This window comes from Elephantulus edwardii, unplaced genomic scaffold (assembly GCF_000299155.1).
Source record: "Elephantulus edwardii isolate Elephantulus edwardi_28Jun2011 unplaced genomic scaffold, EleEdw1.0 scaffold00009, whole genome shotgun sequence".
NCBI classification, from domain to species: Eukaryota; Metazoa; Chordata; class Mammalia; order Macroscelidea; family Macroscelididae; genus Elephantulus; species Elephantulus edwardii.
In genome coordinates this window covers 27,629,867-27,647,191 of record NW_006399759.1, presented here as the reverse complement: position 1 = coordinate 27,647,191, position 17,325 = coordinate 27,629,867, and the positions used below count along the sequence as shown (strand labels likewise).

General features: G+C 38.8%; 1 protein-coding gene across 1 annotated transcript in view; it reads right to left on the bottom strand.

Annotated features, from left to right (window-relative positions):
- The window catches only part of NBAS (neuroblastoma amplified sequence), a 611,780-nt gene that overhangs the window by 37,381 nt on the left and 557,074 nt on the right, over positions 1-17,325 (bottom strand). The window contains exons 49-50 of the mRNA XM_006880668.1: positions 11,529-11,668; positions 6,679-6,817 (exon numbers count right to left, since the gene is read on the bottom strand). Of these exons, the coding sequence (XP_006880730.1) occupies positions 6,679-6,817; positions 11,529-11,668 (279 nt within the window). The remainder of the gene's footprint in view (positions 1-6,678; positions 6,818-11,528; positions 11,669-17,325) is intronic.

Below are 17,325 nucleotides of genomic sequence, written 5' to 3'. Positions count from 1 at the left end.
AGGGCTGTTGTGCATAGGGTCGCTATGAGTCGGAAACGACTCGACGGCACATAACAACAACAACAACAATGGCAAGAAGCTGCATTGTAATCCCCAAGGCATGTGATTTGAATCCACTAGCTATTCTATGGGAGAAGAATGGGCAACCTTCTCTCATGCAATTAACTGTCCCTTGAAAACCCACCAGAGTGTCAGCTTTAGGTCAGATCTGCCTTGACGGTACACAACAATAACAACAATTAATAAAAAGGAAAATATACTTTTTTTTCTATGCCTTAGAAAATTTTCTTATACTTTAAATGTGATACTGATAAGAGGTAATATTACTACAAACATTTAGGCATCTGTTATCTATTGTTAGATAATATGCATAACTATTGCTGAAACTTGATGACCTGGCAATGCTATGACAGGAGGAGCAAGAAAGCAGTGGCCATATTATCTGCTGACTTAAATTTCTTGCCTTAGAGGTAATTACAGTAAAATTAAGCCAAGGAAGATTATTTTTAAGAAAACTTCTCTAAACAGTGATAGAGTCCTTGGGTGGAACAATTAAGTACTTGACTATTAGCCAAAAGGGTGAAGGTTTGAACCTATTCAGAAGTGCCTTGGAAGACAAGTCTGGTGATCTATTTTTCACAACGTCATAATCATGAAAACTCGGTGGAGCAGTTCTATGTAGCTAGCATACGTGGCATGGGTTTGCCATAGTCAGTAACAATAGCAATAAACAATTATTAACAACTTTACATCTACTGCACTGATAATAAAGACTATAGATTCCATAGACTCCTCTTTTTTAAAAAAATACTTGTTTAAGGGAGCTCTGGTGGCCTACTGGCAAGAAGCTGCACTGCAATCCCAGAGGCACGCGGTTTGAATCCACCAGATGCTCTGCTGGAGAAGGAGGTGCAATCTCCTCCTGTACCAGTCAGGTCTGAATTGACGGTACACACACACAGAATAATAAAATAATTTTTTAAAAAACCCCAACACTGCTTATTCATGAAGTTCTAATGCATTGTATTTCACACCAGATATTTCTATTTCCTTCACACACCCCTCCACCATCATATTGTGTGAACCTACGATTAACTACTCCCCCTTCTTTACCCCTCTGTTTTCACCCTCCCCTCACTTGGATCATCATAGTCATTCTACAATAATGGTTTTATACAGTATTTGTCCTTGTGGTTAGTTCACTCAGCATAATGCTCTTCAGTCCCTCCCAAGTTAGGTAATAATTTACAAAATCATTGCTCTGGCATGCAGCACAGTATTCCGTCATAATTCCATTAGATTGTGGCTGGACATCTAGGCTGTTGCCATGTTCTTGTGATGGTGGATAACAGTGCTTTGAGCACTGGTGTACAAATTTCCATTTATGCCTCAGTTCTCATTTCCTTTGGGTATAATTCCAAGCAGTAGAATAGCTGGGTCATAAGGAATTTCTATGGTCAGCTTTTTGAGGAAATACCAAACTGCCTTCCAGAGTGGTTGTACCATTGTACAATCCAACCAACAATGTATAAGTGTTCCTATCTCCCCACATCCTCTCCAACATTTACTACTTGTTGTCCTATGAAACTTTGCCACTGATACTGGAATGAGATGGTATCTTGCTGTGGATTTGATTTGCATCTCTCCAATTGCCAGTGATTTTGAGCATTTCCTCATGTGTCTGTTGGCCATTTGGATATCTTCCTCTGTGAAAATTCTTTCCAGGTCTTTTGCCCATTTTGTAATTGGGTTATCAGTCTTTTTCTTGTGGAGAAGCAGGAGTATTTTGCAAACTTTTGTTATGAATGGCTGAGATGGTACTGCCAAATATTTGTTTCTGGTCAGTAGGCTTTCTTCTCTCCTTGTTGGAAAAAATTTTCGATGCACACAGGGATTTAATCTTTAGAAGGTTCCATTCATCAATTTTATCCTTTTTCAGATTGTATGTTTTTGGCTGTATCTGGCAGTCTCTTTACACTGTAGAGTAGGCCTTTTAAGCTTGATTTCAGTTTGTATCTTAAGAATTTTGTGGTTTGGGTCTTTATTCCTAGTCTCTGATCCACCTTGAGTTGATTTTTGTGCATAGTGTGAGACATGGATACTGTTTCAGCTTTCTGCAGGTAGCAGTCTAGTTTTGCAAACGCCATTTGTTGAAGAAGTTGTTATTTCCCCATCTGAAAGATTTTACTTCCTTGTTGAATATCAGTTGACCACAGATAAGTGGGTCCATTTCTGGGTTCTCAGTCTGCTCCCATGCTCTCAGTGCCACTCACTGTACCAGTACCATGCTGTTTTGCTTACTACTGCTACGTAGTAGGTTTTGAGGTCAGGGAGTGTTATGCCTCCCACTTCACTTTTGCTTCTCAGAGTGTTTTGCTTATTTTGGGTCTCTTGTCTCTCCCAAGAAACGTGAAAAATAAAGTTGGTATCTGTATTGGGATGGTGTTGAACATGTAGATTGCTTTTGGTAGGATTGTCATTTTCATAATATTGAGTCTTTCTATCTATGAACAGGGAATATTTTCCCATTTTTTTAAGTCTTTTTAATTTTTTTTAAGAGTCATAAAAGTTTTATTATATGAAAGAAATACATGACTTCTGTACATTATTTATAGAACAGAAAGCTATTTACAGCAAGATGGAGGCCTTGGTGGTGGTGCAGGGGATGAGGAAGCAGACGCCTGGAGAGATGTGAGGAGGCGTGAGGAGCCTCCTGTAGCTCAAAGACTGGCAACCTGGCAGTAAGGGGAGAAGCAGGGGGTCTGGTTCTTCCTGAAGGGAGATGCGGTGAGCTTGTAGATGAGACAGCAGAATCCAGTGTCCATGCAGGGCACTGGAAGAGCAAGAAATGTCCTAGAGTTGAACCCAGAGCATTCTCAGGCTGGTCACAGTGTCCAGGTGACTGCTGTGAAAGTCAGTGCCCTTCTCCGCCCCAGGTTCTGCCTGCAGCTGCAGAGGGAGAAGGTCGCTGGAGGTCACAGCTCACTGGAGTGGACAGCAGGCTCCAATTTGTGAGACAGTGCAGAGAAGACCTTGCTGAATTTCTCATAGTGTTGGGCCTGGCTGCTGCTGGCACCCTGGCTGCCCCAGAGGAGCCGCATTTGGAATTCAGTGCTGAACACCTCCAGGAGCTCTGGTCTGGCTTGAAATCCCTGCAGACTGATCTCAGTGTTGGTGTGGTTACAGGCCTCTATGATGCACCACTGTGCAGGCGGCCTCCAGATAGGCCAGCACCACCTCCTCGTTGTGCTCTGTGCTGCCCCAGGGCTCAGATCCCTCTGCTGGGGCTGAGTCACACTCCAACAGTGTGATGAGCGGCAGAACATGAGGAAATGTGGTGTTCTTCAGCAGTGGGCCTTCTTTGCCCTCATTGAGGCTCTTGAGAAATGGCTTGGGCTTCTTCTCGTACAATATGGCGCCCTCTGTATGCTGCTACCTCAGGGTCACCCACTTTTGTTCCAGCCGAGTGGTCTGCATCACCTCCAGAGCGCCCATGACTGCAGCGAAGCTAAACACGTTGCCCATGGTCCCTCGCAGCTCGGCTACTACCTGGATGGTCTTGTGCAGCTCTTTTTTTATTTTCAATTTTATTCTGATTTGTTTACAAAGTTTGAATACATTGTTTTTCACAAAAAAGATCCTTCCCATTTCCTTTACCGCACCCACCCATTGAATTGTGCAACTCTATGATTAACACTCTACCTGCACCATTCCTCATTCTTCTATTTCCACCCTCCCCACCTTGGATCCCAGTACTCATTCTATAATAATGGTTTTATACAGTATTTGTCCTGTGGTACTGAGTTAGTTCACTAAGCACAATGCTCTCCAGTTTCTTTAGTCCTTTCATTGTGTCTTACAGAAATGCCCTGCAGTTTTCTTAGTTAGGTTCACTCACAAGTACCTCAATTTGTTGTTGGCTATTGTTAATGGTATTGCTTCTTGGTTTCCTTCCCTGATTCTCTTTGTTACTGTAGAGGAATCCCACTGATTTTTGGATACTGATCTTGTATCTTGCCACTCTACTAAACTGGCCTATGTGCTTTCTGTGTACACTATCACATTATCTGCATATAGTGACAGTTTAACCATCTCTTTGCCAATCTGGATGCCTTTTATTTCCTTCTCTTGTTGTATTGCCCTAGCAAACACTTTCAACACAATACTGAATAGAAGTGGTAACAGTGGGCATCCCTGCCATAGACTATTCTTAAAGGCAGTATTATAGAAAATATAATAAAACTTAGAAAAGAGTCATTCAACATTCTGACAGCAAGAATGCCTCCTCTAAAATAATTTTATTTTTAGTTACTCAACCACAAAAATCTGGTTTGAGGGTCAGATCTATTATTTTTACCTAAGGGATCTGAAACAAGACCCTTGCCTTTTGAACCTCTTCTTGTTTTTCAAATGGATGAAATAATTTAAAATTCAACCAAAAACCACTTCACTAGTCTCTCACGTCTAAAACACTTTATTAAGCGTGCTTTTGGAATGACAATATTCACCTTGAGTGGTTACAATTAGGATTCAAAAAATACTTTTTATAATTTTATTTTCAAGTGTATCTTACATGAAGTAGAAACTTAAAACCAATTAATCAATTTAGTGTCATTATCCAAATGTTTAGAATAAAGTACTCAAAGAATATACTGCTGAGGTAGAATTTACAGAACTGTGTCATAACCAATGTGTGCTATTTTAGAGTCATGAAACTATATAAATTATAGAAGGAACCCTGCTGGTGAAATGGTAAGCTTTTGGCTGCAAACAAAAGAGTAGTTGAAACTCACCAGGGGCTCCATGGGAGACAGTTGGCAATATACTTCCATTAAGATTTACAGTCTTAGAAACTCTGTGAGGTAGTTCTACTTAGTACTACAGGGTGATTACGATTTTGAATCAACTTTGTTGGTTATATATATATATATTTATATATATGTACCAATTGTTGCTCAGTTGGTTCTGACTCACAGCAATAATGACTTTGGGTTTCCAAAACTGTAACTCATCTTTCTCTCATGGAGTGACTGAGAGATTTGAAGTTCCGACCTTTTGATTAGCAGCGCAATACTATGCAATACTCCACCAGAGTGTCTTTTATGTATCGCTCACTACTGTCATCAGCTTCTCTGTCAGGTTTGCCAAGGCTGTAAATCTTAAAGACAGGAGACTTCCCATCTTTCTCTAAGGGTGCTGCTGGTACATTAAAACCAAATGCTAGAGATACATAGCCAGCAGGCTCTCTCTATGTATGTGTGCATATATATACATATATAGTGTTTTATATATATATACATATATAGTGTTTTTTATATATATACACACACACACACACATATATGTATATGCATATATATGTATATGCATTTATATATATATATTATATATGTATGTATATGCATTTATATATGAAGCAGGAGTGGCATCCACTTCCTAAACAACACGTCTCCAGAAACTATGAACTTTGATAAATGTCGATAGTTGCAGAGGGCTTCAAGCCTTTCGCTCATAGGGTTGCTGAGTCGAGATATATATTATGTATATGTCTGTGTGTATACGTGTGTGTGTGTATGTGTATGTGTGTGTGTGTGTATATGTATATATACATACACACCTCCTGACATGATTAGGTTCCAAAGACTCAGTGCTATGTTAAAATGGAGTATAACCACATCACGTCACAAATAAAGCATGACCACAACATTGAATCACTGCCAAATTACATAACTGCATATCTGACCAAAGATAACATTACATATCTGCCTACTCACTGTGAATTATGACACAGTGAGGCTGACATAAAATCTTAACCAACACAGTGAAGTTCACATTTGCCTACCATCTCAGTGTTTATTACTGCTAGGTACGTATCATTAATGTGCAGTCAGCTTTTTAATTGTTGTTACAAATGCAAAATACTGAATTAGAAGATATGCGGTAAGCGGAATAATGGAATATTCAGTAAGTGAGGAGTTTCTGTGTACTGTTGAGTCAGAAATGACTTATAGCTGACCCTCCAGTGAGTTTTTTAGAGGCAGTACACTGCATGTGAGGAGACTGCCCATCTTTTCCTGTGGAGCTGCTGATGGATTTGAACCACATGCCTTGGGATTGCACTACAGCTTTTTACCACTCAGTATATATATCGAACAATTATCCCTGTTATCACCAACAAATGGGAATGAATAGAGAATAAAGGTCAAGACTGAGGTGGTTGAAAGCTTCTGAAGTACTGGAATTACGCAATCTCATTATGATGGTGACAAAAAAAAAATAACAAGGTACATAAAAATCATAATAATTACTTACCTGCAGGTAGAAGTACTAAAGCTTACTACCACATAAACCATTGGTATGGTTCAGATAGAAATAACACATGATCATTTTGGACATAAACTGCAGAGCTAGATACTTTTACGTCTTGAGGGATCCAGAAGGAAGTGAAAACTGTGTAATAACCTGGGACTTGTAAAAAATAAAATACTGCTTTAAAGTTCTAACAGAAAGAAATTGATCTCAAAGCATCAGTATTATTATTCTTTTTCAACTCTTACATACTATAAGCGTTCATCAATAGTGATTTGTTTTTCCAGTAGTCTCTAAATACAGCTTGCAATAAAGAGTGTTGATATGAAAAGGAATACTTCCAGCAAACCATTTGAAACGTCCACTCACCTCAGCAGGGAGCATCTGTTGGGTATTGTATAAAGACCGGCAGATTTTCAAGACCTCATTTCCCAGTCTTTCCTTGTTCTCTGCTGTACATTTGGCTAACATCACTGTAACAAGTTTTACCCATGGGTTGTTGCTTATGCTGGTTCTAAAGTGGGGAAAAAGTTGTAATATCAATGAATGAAAATAAAAGAGATCTCATTTTTAGAAGTAAAATGGTTATGACAAATTCCAATCAGAATCTAGCTGGTTTCTTTCATGTTTATCTTGTTTAAAAGATAACCAAAGGGGGAAAAGATCCACTTGCTGTGGTATCACCAAGTGCCCAAGAAACATGAGGAAAACAGGAAGAAGTTCAAAGAGATAAGCTTTGAAGTTAGAGAGACTTAGGCTTAACTTCTGATCCCTTAATTTTTATTTTGATGATTCACGAAAGTTACCTAAACAATCTCAGCCTGGCTGTAGAGTTCCAGAGAAAACACTCAACCTTTCTAAGCCTCAGTTTTCTCATTTATGAAAAGGAGGTCTAATATTTTCTTTGCAGGATTATTTACTTAATGAATGATGTACGTAACTGTGATAGAGTACTCTTACCAGATGGCACTTTTTACTATTTAATGCATAAATATTGGCTCTTGCTGATCAGATCATTATTAGCATAATAATGGGGCCTGAACAGGACTAAATTACCAAAAAAGGTAGTGTATTTCAGAGGTCAGCTTGGGGGACAGCACAGAGAAAGCAAATGACAAGCAACAGGGAGATCATTCTTCCTGATTCATATTGGTTTTCTATTTCATAGCATGAAAGTATAGAAGAATGCCTTTTCTTTTCCTTCTCTAAATGCCACTACCTCATGTTTCATTAAAATACTGCAATTTGCAATTCAACAGACAAGTTAAAGACAAATTCATTCCATGGTTTCATGAACAGAATAATGATTTTATACAATTTTTGCTATTTATTAAGAGTCTGTCATCTCATTAACACAGCATTAGATTCCAGATAATGCAAACCTAAAACATTTCAATTCCTTGCCCCTAAGAAAAATTGCAAGTGCTCCATGATAACAGGACTAAGAATACTGACCTTTCGCAAAGTTTTTGTAGCTCAGCTTATTATAATAATTTGTAAGGACAAAACTACTGCTTATTTCAAGGTACAGAGCTCTCTGCAAACTGTCTGGCTGACTGGGGAATGTTCTTGTACGCAAGGACTAACCGTCAGCTTTGCTCCTTCAAAGTCTGACATCCTCTCTCCTGGGTTTTCCAAGTAATAAGCTGTCTGTCTCATTGTAGGAGAAACACTGTCTACCATCAGAAAAATCACCAGAGGGCAAATGGCTTAAATAACAAATTACAAAAATTTGTTTTCATCAGCTAATAGTAATGTTGTTGCTATGGGTCATCAAGCTGGCACCGACAAACAGCTGAACCTCCAGCTCATTCTCAGAGGCTGTAAATCACACATGATGAGGCTGACTGCCCACCTTTGTTCTGCAGTGCAACTCCTTACCACAGACCATCAGAGCTCCCTGTTGTTGTGTGTTGCTGAGCTGACTGTGACTCAGAGTGACCCTATGAATATTGTCTCTGAATATTGTCCTATCCTCAGCCAATGTCACCATCTCTGACATATTTGCCTTACTGCCCCACTCACTATGCCAATCCATCTCATCTAGGGTCTTCCTCTCCTGCGCTGACCCTCTACTCTTCCAAGCATGATGTTTTTCTCCAAGGACTGGCCCCTCCTGACAACATGTCCAAAGTATGTAACATAGAGCTTCAAAGTCCTGGTCCCTAAGGAGCAACTTGGTTTCACTCTGTCTAGAACAAATCTGTTTATTCTCTTGGCAGTTTATGATATGCTTGATACTTTTCTTAAGCACCACAACTTAAAAGGGATCAATTCTTCTTCTGTCATCCTTAGTCACTGTCTAGCTCTCAGATGCACAGCAAACAACTGAGAAGACCATGGCCTGGATCAGGTACACCTCAGTCTGTAGACTAGTATCATTACTCCTTAGCTCTCTGGAGAGGTCCCTGACAGCAGATTCTTCCCAATGCAACTTGTCTTTTGATTACCTCACTGCTGCTACCATGGTTGTTGATTGTGGATCTGAGTAAGATGAAATCATTAACAACTTCATCTTTTTCTCCATCTAACATGATCCCCCCTGTTGGCCTGGCAGTGGGGATTTTTGTTTTCTTGATGTTGAGATGCAATACATATTGCAGACTGCAGTCCTTGATCTTTTGCAGAAAGTGCTTCAAATTCTCATTAATTTTGGCAAGAACAGTTGTGTCACCTGAATAATACAGGCTATCGATGAGTCTTCCTCCAATCCTGATGTGACATTCTTCAAGTCCAGCCTCTGAAATTATTTGTTCAGCATAAAGATTGAAGAGGTATGGAGAAAGACCAACACACTCCTTTCCTGATTTTCCACCATGTAGTGTTCCATAGCTCTGTTCACACTACAGCTTCTTAGTCTAGGTTTAGGTTCTGTATGAATGTAATGAAGTGCTCTGAGATTCCCATTCTTCTCAATGTCAAATGCCTTCGTATAGTTGATAAAACACAAATAAGATATTCCTCTAGTACTCTCTGCTTTTATCCAAGATCCATCTGACATTAGCAATGATTTCCTCACTGCCTCTTCAAACCCAGCTGGTATTTCTAGCAGTTTTCTGTTGCCATAGTAGATTTTAAATAATGTTCAAGATTTTGCTTGCATATGATATTAGAAATATTGTTTGATACTTTCCACATTCTGTTAGATCACCATTGTTTTGAACAGGAATAAATAGGGCTCTCTTCCAGTCAGTCAGGCGGCTGTCCTCCAGATTTCTTGGCATAGCCTAACAAGCCCATCTAGGCCTATGCCTGTTGAAGTATGTCACTTAGTATTCCATCAATTATTTTTTGTCATTTTTTTTAGAGCCGCTGTAACTTCTTCCTTTATTCACATTGGTTCTTGATCACATGCTATATGACTTCTTTTGTTACAAATGGTTTAAAAAGTACTTTTGAGAAAATCCCATCATACATTCTCTTATCATGAGCACCAATATGAGCTGGGAAGCTGTAAGACAAAACAACTTTAAGGTCTTTTGTTGTTGTTGGTTAGCTGTCATCTAGTTGACTATAACTCGTAGGATTACTGTGAACAAGAAGATCTGCACCTTGCCTTCATAGTCTCAGGTAGAGGATAAATGAATTATAAGAGGAGCTGAGTAAATTAGAAAAATGCATGAAATTTTGACTAGCAATTAAATGCACTGCCTATTAATTCCAAAGTAGGTGGTCAAATCCACCAGCTGGTCCCCAGAAGGAAGATGGCAGTCTCCTATTGTTCAATTTACAGACTCTGAAAACCCACTTGGATGGTCAGCTATGAGTTGGTCCCAACCCAAAGGCAGTGACAGAGAGAAGAGAATAAAAATAATAATAATCTGAAGAGTTAAGATTTCCCCCCCCCTACATATAATCTATTTTTTAAATTTTGTTTCTCTGACATGAACATATTTTACTATGAGAAAGGGAGTGATTTTAAATGGTGTTTCACATTATCTTCATTTAGAAGTTTCTTTAAAACAGATTCCTGGGTTACACTACTGAGACTTCTGTTCAGAAAGTCCAGGGACCTGCTTCTAACTAGCAGCCCTAGCACCTGAGGGAGCTATTCCAGGAGTGCTGGGAACTGTATGCTGTCACAGTAAAACTTACGTTTTATGACGTGAGGAGCTATAATACAGAGTTCTAAACAATGAAAGGATGAATCTGTTCTTTCTAAAAGTAAATGTCAGCATGTCACTCATGCCAAAGAAAATAGAGATCTAAGAAAAGACTTCCCCCCTCCCTTATAAACACTATTAAAAAACAAAAGTGAACAAAACACTACTTTCTTTAGTTCGTCTCAGCAATTCCTGTCACATCCCAGTGTTAAAGCGTCTTTTTCAGATGTTCTTTAGCAGTGCTAAATTGCTCACAGAACAATTTGTTTTCAGGCAGCATCCTTCCAAACATCTGAGGTGTGGAGAAGCACACTTGCCCAAGGGAGGAGTCAGCTTGTCGAGTGCAGAACAAGACCAGTCCTGGAGCAAGTGGCTATCTGGAACAGAGGGTCTGGCACTCATCATTTTTTGCCAGCACGAAGCAAGAGTTCACGATAGCCAGCATATGTGCTTGGAGGAAATCTGGCTACCTCGTCCAAAGGATACAGTAAGTTATGTAGCTGACAGCATCAAAAGTGGTGTGAAAACCCCATGTAGCTATGAGTGGCAGCTGCAAGCTCAGCATGAAGGAAGGAGGAAACAACATGGGTCGTGAAGGCAGACAGAAGTTGGTTAGAATTCTGCCTCCTTCACTTATTAGCTGTGTGATGCCTGAAGCTACTTAACTTCTACGCTTCAATACCCTTATCTGTAATACTAGGATAACATTGCCTTCCCGTGTAGATTTGCTGTGAGAATTATAGATAACACATGTAAATTATACACAACATTTTAGCATTCCCAAAATATGTTAACTATTCAGTTATTCCAAACAAATTTTCCCATTAGTATTGTATGTTAAAAGGTAGTCCACTTTTTTTTTCTGTTGAAAATATGAAGACATTCTTGTTTTGTTGACATCATAAATAGAAGATAATTATCAAGTATTATCTAAGCCCTGCGAATAAAATATTTAGGTTGAGGAGGAAGGAGAGTGAACAGACAATGCTGTGTTTAAAAAACAAGCAAATACTGACTATATCCTGAAAGTACTACATTTTTAGAAAAAAAGCTCAGACAAAGGAGCGCTAACGCAGCTCACTTTTTTTTTTTATCTCGCTTTTTATTAATACTTACACATATTCACTTCTCATAGGTGGCCAAGCTTGCAAAAGTAAAACCAAGTGCTGAAAGTCAGTCTCATGGTGACTGCATCCGAGGAGCTCCATAAAGAGAGAGTAGCGGCTCTCGTCATTTTCAATGTTGGTTACATCGATCTGTAAGTGGAAATGCACACTTGAAATGGTAGCAAAGTCTACTGAATTGATTTACAGAGGAACTCAAATTTGATTATGTTGATTTGTTGTTGTTGGGTGCTGCTGAGCTGACTAAGACTCACTGCGGATCTATGAACCACGGGCAGAGAGCTTGCCCAACGCTGTGGTCCCCTCAGTGTGTCTGCCATGTGCAAGCCCATTATTCTGATTAAACATTCTTACCCGAGGAATTTTTACAATGGGCAAGGAAACATAAAATCCAAGCCAAACATTTTTAAAACCCCTTCAACACTTTATGTCCTACCCTATTTAAAATATTTATGTTCAAAGCAGTTTAAAGCAATAAAGTCACAGGAATATTCTTAATATTATTGTTCTAAAACATTTAAACAAGTAGATTTCCAAAGAACTGCAGTTTACTAGCCCTTAGCATTTGTTACATTAAAATATTTAATGCTTCTATTTAAAATTGGAATATTTCACTACGAACATTAGATGGATATTTTAAAGCTTAAATGACCCTAAGTGCATGTTTAATTTTATTTCTTGTATCATGACTTAACTTTGCATGATGTCTACAAAATTTTTCTAATTATTAATAGAAGATTTTATTAAACTCTATTTGTCATATTTTTTTGTTCTAAACAAAAAAGAAAGAAGAACACCTTCACGCCTATCTCTGTAAAGGAGTTGTGCTTTCAACCCAAAGCGATCAGTTTAATCCACAAGTGTTCTACTGGCTGTTTCTCAGGCAACGTCCTGCCTTACAATTGGCAGCCTCTGAAAACCCCGTAAAGAATCAGCTATGACTCAGTTCTGACTCAGCTACATAAAACAACATTCTTTAATGTGAAAAAAAGGTTCTATCGAATACAGAAAGCACTCATTTCCCATCTCCCCCGCCCCCACTCAGTAAGTGAATGATGTTACTTTTACACATGGCAATCCTTAAAATGAATATCTTCAACAACTCTGTGGATGAAAATGCTTCTACTAGGTTAAAATGTGATTTTCCATATAAAAGTAATCTTTCTCAATTCCTTCATCAGGCGTCTAAGACTGTAAATCTTTCCAGGAGGAGACTATCCATTTTACATCTGATGTCTGATGTGTAACTTGTTGTTGAGTACCATCAGAACTGACCCACAGCTGACCCTCCAGCGGGTGTTTGGAGGCAGTTAATCAATCATAGGAGACTACTCATCCTTCCCCCACAGAGCAGCTGAACCAAGTGCCTTTAGGATTGCAGTGCAGCTTCTTGCCACTAGGCCACCAGAGCTCCCTGAGGCGTAAACAGATCTGAATTGTGAACCTTTAAATTTGCGGCCCAGCATATTAATCCCATGTCACCAGGGCTACAAATCCACAAGACAGTAACAGACTGGAAGCTTCTCCTGACCCACATAGTTGCAGGGATTTTAAAACCCACAGGTAAGGCAGCAAGGTGCTAGCCCACATCTCAGAAACTGGAGGATAGAGAATTTGAGGCAAATGCAAGGTCAAACATCGGATAGAAGGAACATGTTATCATTAAACCATACATACTGGAAAGAAAGCCACATCCCCAATGGAAACTTCCTTTCAACTGATTTCAGATTTCAGAATGGAGGATGACAAACCAAAGACAATCAAGGCCTAGCCAAGGTGACAGATAACTTTAACCATCACAGCTACTCAACAAATATTAAAAGTAATAGACAAGGCAGACAATAACTGGCTCTCCAAGGAATCACACTGAATGAGAAAGGCTAATCACAAAAATGTGATTTCATTTCTATGAGATATATCTATGAGCCAATGGGCATTCTATCTGCACATGTCAGAGATCATGAGGCTGGTGCAGGGCGGCTTAAGGGTCTGCTCTGTCTTCCACAGGGTCACTATGAGGTGGGCTTGACTTGACGGCACCTCAGAGCAACAATAATTGATGTAACATTTTGAAATGATACCATTTTAGAAATAAAGGACAAATTAGTGAATGACAGAGATTAGGGACAGAGTGGGAAGAAAATGAGTCTGAATGGAAAAGGGAAGTAGGTATGGTGATCGGAATGTTTAGTATTTTGACCATGGTGGTGGACACTCTGCCAGAACCTACTCTGATGATACAAACACACGAATGCCTAAAGGTGATACTGGGAAATGAAATAAAATCAGTGGCGTGTATCAATGTCAATATTTTGGTGTGCTCTACCACATTTGTAGAAAAATGTTACCTTTATAAATTTCTGAGTTGTAGTGCTGGAGAATGCTGTTGAACATAATATGAACTGCCAAGAGAACAAACAGGTCTGTCCTGGAGAGGATGAAATAAAGCTGCTCCTTGGAGGCAAGGATTTTTAATCTCCATCTCATATATTCTGGGCACGTGGCAAGGAGGGACCGGTCCTTAGAGAAGGACCTCATGCTCAGAAGGGTGGAGAGACAGTGCAGGAGAGGAAAACCCCGGATGAGAACGATTGACTCAGTGACTCGGGTAGGTGTGTAGGAGACAGTGAGACTGACTCAGGATAGAGTATGGATCAGAGATTTTGTACATACGATAGCTTTGAGTCATGGGCGACCTGATGACACATAACAGCAGAAACATACATTTGTGGAAAATGTTAGCACTGGGGGAAGCTAAAAAGCACAAGGATTTCTCTGCATTATTTCTTAAAACTCTGTGTGTGTGTGTGTGTGTGTATATATATATATATATATATTAAATTTCAAAAAATAAAAACCAAAACCTTTTACTGCTAAGTGCATTGTGCAAGTAATAAGAGGAAATATGACAAGAGAGAAATTACCTATTTAAACAAAAAGCAGAAAATAAGCTAAGTAATGCTTTTTAAAAAATAGATACGTTTAAAGGTTATATTTTGAGGAGGAAAACAAGGTTAACTATAATATAGCAACTTTTCTAAGCTTTGCTCCTTACTTGTTATGCAACCTATATACAATTTACCTTGTCCCAGTTTACTTACCTGTAAGATGCACTAACAGCATCTACCATATTAGGCTGTATTCATTTACTTTCACAAATATTTACTAATTATCTACATTTTGTACTGGCAATATAATGGTCAGAAAGTTGATCATTTAACTCTTGAGAATTCAACAAGACAAAGCCTGACATATTAGATATATAATTAATAGGGTGTATTAGTATTTTTATTAATCCCTGGTGAGACCTATTGCCTGAGGATGCTTTTAATTCTATCATAAATTATTTACTCGGTTGTAACAACTCAATGCCCAGGAAGGAGCCACCGTTGAATTGGCTTTGCAACTCCCTATGGACGACACCACCAGGGCACGCTAACACTTACTGAGAACACACTACATGCTTAAACTGAAGACAGACATGGAGACACATTTTCTGAGGTCAGCTCATGAGAAGCCTACAATACGGTAAATATTCTTCTAAATGATTATCCATTAACTGCTGCATAAACTCAAGGTCCAGGAAAGAAGGCCAATTCTCTCAAAGCCTTTGTCAAGATTTTCAAAAGAAGCCATATATCAAATAGGCCCTAAAGGTTTGTTTTTTTTAAACAAACATTTTATTTTTAAAAAGTTTACAGAATACTCTGCAGCATGCATCAACAATAATTCTGAAACTGACTACCTAACTTGGGAGGGACTGGAAAGCATTGCGCTAAGTGAACTAACTCAGTCTCACAAAAAAAAAAAATACTGCATAAGACCGTTATTGGTCTTCTAAGAACTTGATTAGACATAACGCAGAATGGAAGCCTAAGAAGGGCTTTGGTTTTGGTTTTGCTTGTTTTTTTAGATGGTTTTTTTTTTTAATTGGTTTGCATACAAAATTCATACACATTGTTTTTCCCACTTTCTTTCATTCAAATTGTGTTTCATACAATTATTCCCATACATTGTATTTCATTAAGTTACTCACCATAGCTCTATGTACACCATTATACCACATTTCTAGGTCCCTGCTAGATCTTTCCCATTTCCTTCAGCCCCTCCCTTCACTGGCCAAATTCTACAAACCGAAGACTTTCTCTGTATTCATCCTCAGCTCCCCGCCACCTTCATAAACATTTTACTAGTAATGATTCTATTTTGACACTAATGGTCTTATGCAGTACTTGTCCTTGTGAGATTGAGTTCACTCAGCACAATCTTTTCCAGTTTCTCCCATGTTATCTTAAAGTAATATAGATGTCATTCCTTTTTTAAATTATTTTTTTAATTATTATTATTATTAATGTCAATGAACATCTACAGAGATTTTGGAATTCCATTCATTCATTGTTGCACTTTTCTCCCCACCCACTCACCCCCACCCCCACCCGCACCCTAAAGGTTTCATAGAATCCTTTCTTGCTGAACTCTGTGGGCAGAATGTCAAACACTGTCTAATAAAACAGTGCTTCTCAAAAGTGGGTTGCAGACTCCAAGAAGTTTCTAAGAGTCTTTTTAGGTGTTCTCAGGAATAAAATTATGTCTCAACAAATACTAGGGTGCTATTTGTCATTGGAAGCTAGGATTTTGAAGCTCTGTCTCACATACTTTGGGAATGTGACCAGGAGAGACCATTCCTAGGAGAAGGACATCATGCTCTCAAGAGCAGAGGGCCAGTGCAGGATGAATTGATACAGTAATTAGGGTAATCAGGGTTTGTGTGTCAGAGTTAGTGAGACTGGCTCAGGAGAGGGCAGGGTTCTGAGCTGCCGTACATAGGGTCACAATGGGTCGCAGACAACTCGATGGTACATAACAACACAACAAGATAACACAACACAAAATTTGCACTGACGATGCCTTGCTTTGGTAGATAAAACTGTGGGCTGGCAGCGGCACTAAACGGTGGGAGTGATAATGTATTCATCACAGGTTTTGTGTCTTTCAACAATCAGTTTCACTTAGGACTGTTTCTGATGCAGCAGTAAAGTTATTAATTGTACTCATTAATTTTAACTTTATTAAAAATGATTTAATAATAAAAAGAACATGTTTTTAATATTCTGAGATGAAATGAGAAATAAGTATGAAAATTTACCTTGAATAGTTACTGATGTGTGATAGCTGTCTTTGGAACAATCACTTGTGTTTTTTTAGTTTGAACTGCCCTTTTTTTCCCTCCGAGGATATTAGTTTATTATTTTAGTAAAAAATTGACTGATTAAGATATTGTTATTTAGATTTGGGTGTTTGGCAGATATTTTTTTCCAAGATGGACAATGTGTGCAGATCACTTCAAGGCAAACAACTGATAGTATCTGTTATTAACAGAAACATCCACTGTCATCCAATCCATAGTGACCCTACCTTGGGGTTCTGAGGCTATGAGCAGACACGGTCCATTTCCCTTCCTCACAGCTGTGGTGGATTTGAAACACTCACTTTTTAGTTAGCAACATAACACATTATGCCACCAGAGTTCCTCTTATGCTTCCAGTAATAAAATTCAAAGTATTAAGACAAAAGTAGAATCTTGACAAACATTTATCTGCCTCTATGAATAAGACTGTTCTGACAAAATGAACTGATGGTGATACTAATGCATGGGAATATCTTTTTATGCTATAACAAGATAGATAGACATTTCTCTGGTATTCCCTGCTTTCAGCTAAGATCCATCTAACATCAGCTACACTATCGCTAGTACCACGACCCCTTCTAAACCCAGCCTGGACTTCTGG